This window comes from Danio aesculapii, chromosome 16, assembly GCF_903798145.1.
Source record: "Danio aesculapii chromosome 16, fDanAes4.1, whole genome shotgun sequence".
Classification (NCBI taxonomy): domain Eukaryota; kingdom Metazoa; phylum Chordata; class Actinopteri; order Cypriniformes; family Danionidae; genus Danio; species Danio aesculapii.
This window is the reverse complement of record NC_079450.1, coordinates 17,947,241-17,953,923: the sequence shown is the minus strand read 5'-3', so window position 1 is coordinate 17,953,923 and position 6,683 is coordinate 17,947,241. Positions and strand designations below refer to the sequence as shown.

At 35.7% G+C, this 6,683-nt stretch overlaps 1 protein-coding gene across 1 annotated transcript; it reads left to right on the top strand.

The window, feature by feature from the left end:
- The first annotated feature begins 1,772 nt into the window (after positions 1-1,772).
- Positions 1,773-4,651, top strand: LOC130243479 (transcription and mRNA export factor ENY2). Its single transcript, XM_056475657.1, has 5 exons — positions 1,773-1,870; positions 2,180-2,253; positions 4,061-4,131; positions 4,221-4,295; positions 4,431-4,651. Exons 2-5 carry the CDS (start codon positions 2,186-2,188, stop codon positions 4,502-4,504), a joined length of 288 nt encoding a protein of 95 aa, XP_056331632.1. The 5' UTR covers positions 1,773-1,870; positions 2,180-2,185; the 3' UTR covers positions 4,505-4,651.
- The last annotated feature ends 2,032 nt before the right edge of the window (positions 4,652-6,683 follow it).

The following is a 6,683-nucleotide window of genomic DNA, read 5'->3' as shown; positions in this document are numbered from 1 at the left end:
TATCAGTCACTATATCCCTAAAATAATATCAGTTTGACTAGTTCTGCTTGGCATATTTCTATAAGTGATATTAAATGTTCTACCTAAGACCGACTTAAATCTGTACCACAGGTGTTCTGCCTGAATCAAACAGCCCGTCAGTATGACTTCTTCTGCCTCATTGAAAGGCTTCTGGCTGCTGCTGTAGCCTGAAATAGTTTTTCTGTGAAAACAAGGCGCATGGAAGCAGAAAACCACCACAGAGTAGGCAAAAACAGATACAGTTGTCAGAGAACTTATTTTGCCTACTTTATTTAAACCTTAAGGCTTATGGTTATTTAAAGAAAAGAAAAGAAAAGAAAAGAAAAGAAAAGAAAAGAAAAGAAAAGAAAAGAAAAGAAAAGAAAAGAGCTCAACTAATACATGTTGACTTGACTTGTCTGGTTTGCTGCAGTGGCACATTACAACTTAATTTACCAAGAAAAGAAAATTCCTTATGCATATCTATGTTTAATCTATTGGAAAGTCATTATCTAGCTGTCAATGTGTGGATTACCTTTAACACATTTTTCACAAGCAGAGTCAAAATTACAAGTTCTTGCCTTCATATAACATCTAAAACGTAATGTTTTCATCAACAGAAAAAAGCCAGACCTTCTTCTTTTATAAACATAAGACATCAAATGGCGGTTTTGTACACGAGTTTGTGTTTTCAAATCTGTTACCTTACCTTGAGGAAACGCTTGTGGATTTACATTCTCAATTGCACATCGCCATCTTGTGGTACAGGATGCCTCCATGGAAACTAAAAATAAGACATAATAAATACAGTAACCGTAAGCTATGTGGTGTTCAGCGGATATGAGAACAGTTATCGATCTGGCCATGTGTTTTGGTTTCACAGTCACGTAAATCACGTTGTGTCCAATCACGCGAGCTTATGGCCAATTTTGACCTACCCCCTAGCTCACCTGGCGTCATTGCAGTATTGTTACTGCAGATATTGCAGTATTGTTAAGTAGTCTACTATGAAGAAATTCCATACAAAATATTTTCCCAAAGGAATTATGTTGTAATAATAATACATTAACAACATAATACTTTTATTACATCACATATAATAGTATTGGTAACATAACTGGCATTTTATAGGGATTTTTTTTCACGGGCTTTTAGCTGCTTTGTTTTTAACCCCCCACCAGATGACGCTGATGTCAGATGTACAGGCTGAGACATATTAATAATGCACGGTAAATTACAACAGATAAACAAAAAGTAAATCAACAAATAAATCTTTTTAAATTAATTGATAATTAATTAAATGTAATTAATTATTTAATAAAAACACACACCTTGTGGTAAATAATACTGACCAAACAACAGAAAATATTACATGTACAAATACAAAATGCAAACACTCGTCTACAAACCTTTTAGCCTAAATAGAAATTAGAGTGACTTACTACATTAAGTATACTCAAACACTTCTAATTACACTTCTAATTTATATATTTTCTCTCTCTTTCTCTATCTCCTAACAGTTTTTAAACAGTGTACCTTCAAAACTAGGAGTTCTTTCCACATTGTGCTACTTTGCAACCGGTCGAAAGAATTCTCTAAAACAACTAACAAATTTAGCAGAATTTTGCTAATTTTTTAGGTGTTAACTAAGAAAGAAAACAAGCGCAAACAAACCAAATCAAATAAGCTCACACACCGCCATCCGTTGCACGAGCATAGGAACCATTAAGTACGGAGGAACCTTCCGCTGGTGATCGTGTTTCTGTGGGGAAAGTAAACGGGGTGTGGAACGGCCGGCTATTAACAACAGCAGAGAAAAGAAGCGCACACACGTCGATGAGAACATTATGATTATATTGATTAGTGTCTGGTACGTTTATCACAAATCGCATACTGTTAAATTATAATTTATACTAACATTGAATTTATACGACGCTACAGCCACGGGTCATAAAACACCCACCTGTGCTAAACATCGTAACAGTATTGAAACATATTATAACGTTACATCCTGTGTATTTCCTCTCTAATGTCCGTCTAGCTGCTGGTCTTGTTTGTTTAAGTTTAATGTAATTATGATGAAAGGCAAAGACATGTGTTTTGTGAGTGGCCAAGTTCAGACCTCACGTCTTTGGCACTACAGCTCGTCAGGTTTCATCATTTTAACTTCTCATTTCAGATTAATATGAGTAAAGAATCACAAATGAGGGCCGCCATTAACCAGAAGTTAATTGAGATGGGTGAGAGGGAGAGGTAAGTGACTCTAATCATTATGTTTGTCTCAAAAATAGCAAGTCGTCTACTCGTATTTTTTTTTTTTTTTTTGGTTGAGGTAAAGTTAGTTTTATATTCGCACATTCAGACTTTCTCCTTAATAATATCGTTTCAGAAAAGTATTATTTGCAAACTCTAAATAGTGAAGTCATATTATCAGCCGATGAATATCAAAGTACAACATTATTCACAGTCAATTAAATAGTGCTAATGTTGTTTTCAAGTAATATTTACTTGTGATTTTAGAACCTATATTCAAATTAGCATAGTAGATAATATAGGGAACGTTATATGAAGTAATGTACGAATATAAAACCAACTTTACCTCAAATTTTTTTCATCTCTCTCAAAAACTCCCGTGATTTGCCTACATGCACACATGTCTAAAGTAACGTTAAGAAGCAACTATCATGTTTGTCTCACATTTCTAAAGTATATTTATTTTTTAAATCATTTAATAAATGTTGTAGATATTATTCTAATTGCCCTGAGATCTAAAGTATTTGTTTGGCTACAAAGTAAGTCGTAATAAATGACTGGAAGTTTTTTAAAAATCTTTGGTGTTAAGATGTTGAAACGCAATGGACACCATTGTTTTGGCATTATATGCATGGCTTGACATTAACTTTTTTTGATCGCCACTGTGGCTAGTTGTTTTCCAATGTAACTAGCCACTTTCCATTTTTACTAGCCACAATTTTGTTGTTGGGAAAACATATTTTACATGCATTAATTTGACTTTGGCATGCTAAAATTTGTTAATTAAAAATTTGTGTTATGTGCACATGCTTCCTCGTTTAATTAACTTTGTGTGTGTGTGTGTGTGTGTGTTGTGATCTTGCTAAATGAGCATGAGCAAATGGGTTGTGGTTTCATAGTGTGACATTGCAATTAGTTTTATTTCACATGACTTTTTAGGGCTCAACACTAAGGATTTACCTTTTTTTTCTCTGGCCACTCTTTTCCTTTTTCCTTGCCACAAGTTTTAAATTATGTGTAAACAAGCAAAATATAACTTTTTATTCAACAAAAAATGTTCTTAAAAACCAATTGACATTTTAAAAAAATGATTCTCATGCATCTAAAACTACTGCAGTCTGTCTAGGCTAAAGGTTCCAGATCATCAGTTAACTATAGATAAATTGAGAGCTAATCTCCTGTAAAGCAATGTTATTGTAAAGGATAATAAAACACTATTAGCAAGAATAAAATAAGCCGTGCAACCCAAGTTCAAAGAATAGTTGAAACGAAAGTGGCAACCGCTGCTGCAGTGTATGAGCACTGTTTTTTTTTTTTTCAGTCTATTTCAAATAGAAACGATCGCACCAGTTGCGTTTACTGGCACGGTTGCTTACCGCAAGGAAACGGGACATGGAAAATTTTAAACACTCGCACTCATCATATTAGCTGTGCGTGCGACACTGTCGTCAGTGAGCGAGAATCGCCTGTGTCTCACCATGCGTCTGATCATCTTCTCATTCAGTCGTGCTGCTTCTCGATTCAAGAGCAGGTTTGCACGCATCATTGACAAACTTAAATTCTAATCTTTAGTGATAAGGCAGCACTGGTAATTAAAAAAATTTTTTCAACCACCCAAAGTGGCTAGTGGGGGTGTCTGTCTAACCTGCCACAGGTGAAATCTACCCGCATTTGGCGGGTGTTAATGTGAAGCCCTGATTATATGTATAGAAATACTGTCTGCATCTCACTAAGCTTTTTTGCAAATTCCATGTATAGAAGCTGCATTGCATCTAATAACAATTAATTTTATTTATTTTTTGATCAGGTTAAAGGAGCTGCTTCGAGCCAAGCTCATCGAGTGTGGTTGGAGAGATCAACTCAAAGCACTCTGCAAGGGTAAAAACACCGGTCCAATATCTCTCAAAGCTTTGCATTCGCTTCTGTCAGTTTGTATCGAGAAAATTTTGCTTGATATTTTTTTGCAGAGGTAATCAAGGAGAAAGGTATAGAGAATGTTACTGTAGAAGACTTGGTTGCTGGAGTTACTCCCAAAGGAAGAGGTATGCTGCTCTTAACCGTACACCTACTCCATTTTATTAAAAATTAAAAAATATAAATAGATTTTAAATATTTGAGTGACCAGAGCATCATTATATATATCATTGACATTCTTTTTTTCCTCTTGTTTTCCTCAGCCCTGGTGCCTGACAGTGTAAAGAAGGAGCTGCTTCAGAGAATAAGAGCCTTTCTCGCGCAGCACTCAACATGATGCGCAGTATTTCTGAAAGCGTCTGTCATTTTTGTACTGACATTATGCCAATAGCAATGCCAGAAAGTTGAACTGTTTTGTGGTGTGATTTCACTTTTCGTCTTTTTGTTACTCCCAATAAAGGTTGACTATGTTTGTACATAATAATTTCAGACAGCTTCAATCATTTAAAAATCACCTCTGTATTGAACTGATATATTAAAGCGATAGTTCACCCAAAAATGAAAAATACCTCTCCATTTACCCACCCTCATGTTTTAAACCCTTTCGAGATTCTTTCTTCTGTTGAACACAAAATAATATATATATATATATATATATATATATATATATATATATATATTATTTTTTTTGAGAAGAATGCTGTTAACTGGCACCTATTGACTTAAAAAAAAAATGACTATGGATGTCAATGGGTGCCATCAACTACAACTAGCATTCTTCAAAGTATCTGCATTTGTTTTGTGAAAAAGAGAAGGGTGAGTAAATTCGAGATTTCATTTTTTTGGCAAACTATCCCTGTTTACCTAAAGAATTAATTAAAAAAATATAATCCGGAGCTGCTTTTCACTGCAACTTTAGATATGCGGTGCATCCCATTTGGTATATATCTCCCTCCAAAGGACACTTCAGAGTGAAAAATAAATCATGGTTGCCATATTGGTGTCATTTCAAACCCAAGTGCTAAACTGGCTACTACTTAAGGCCCTTTGGAATGAAGGTATGATTTTGAAAAATACAACTGATGGACACATGAAGCCATCACCTTTAAGCAGAGAAGCTGTTTGGTGTCACACACTGCACTCAGTTCAGAAGGGCTCATCCTTATGCTTTAATCCCTACAGAGGGACACTCATGAACTTTCTTATCCATTACTTGTCTGGACACCATTTAAAAGTGCGATGCAATTCAAGTGTGTAAAGGTGTTTACATGGACAGTCCCTGGTCCCCTTAATTTTGAGCAAGAATGAGAGTTTACTTCATCTGTATATTCCTGCATTAAATGCCCCAAAATGCAATGTGATTGTGATGTCCCAACAATGACTTGCAATCACAGTGCATTGAAGTTTCAAAGTGCTCAAGGGTTTAAGGCATTCCATTTAAACTAATTTCAGATGTTCTGCTAGTAGTGCACAGTTCTGTAACATAATCGATTATCAAATGCTGCCTCTTTTAGGTTTTTTTCTGTACAGCACTTTGGTTGGACATTGAAAGGGCTTTATAAATATATTGAGTAATGATATGTATATATATATATAGAGAGAGAGAGAGAGAGAGAGAGAGAGAGAGAGAGAGAGAGAGAGAAAGACAATAAATGATACAGAGAAAAGTTAATGAGTGAAGGATATTCAAATTTGCACTGGAATGCAGCCTTGTACACTACAAAGATACCCTCGCTCTGAAGTGTTCATCACTGCACCACTGCCCTCTTCTGGACGAGACTAGATTTGTAATCATCATGGAAGTATGATCTAGAAGTCACACAAAATAATCTAAAATCTAATTTGTTCCACAAAATAAAGATTACCAATGTAAAGAAATTAAATCTGGATTTAGGTTAAAATTCTTAGGTTCAAAGATTCAAATTCATATATGGGCTGTTTAAGGCAAAGATTTGGCACTTATGGCAAAATGTAATCTTAATGTAAGCCTAATGTGGCCCATGTGGAAAATTATAAATTTGGCCCAAATGATGGAGGATAAATGTGGGCCACAGTTGGCAAAAATGTGGCATAGTCATTTAAGGGTAAATCTGGGTCTAAACCTAAAGTGGCTCACAGGTGTAAGTGCAAATGTGGCCCAGTTATCTTAAGACAAGTGTGCCACTTTTGGGACATATTCGGCACAGTAAACTCTGGCTAATGCAGCCGTTAGCCTATAGTGGCCAAGAGAAGATATGGAAAATGTGGCCCAGTTATCTCAAAACATATGTGGGCCACTTTTGGCGAATATTCGGCACAGTGAGCAATGGATAATGTGGATTTGAGCCTATAGTGGCACAGAGAACATATGACAAATGTGGGCCACTTTTGGCAAATATTTGGCACAGTCAGCTCTGGCTAATGTGGCTGTGAGCCTAAAGCGGCCCACAGAAGATATGGCGAATGTGGCTCAGTTATATGTGGACCACATAAAGTCACCATCATGGAGAAAAGGGTTTTCTTTAGTTGGGCTCATA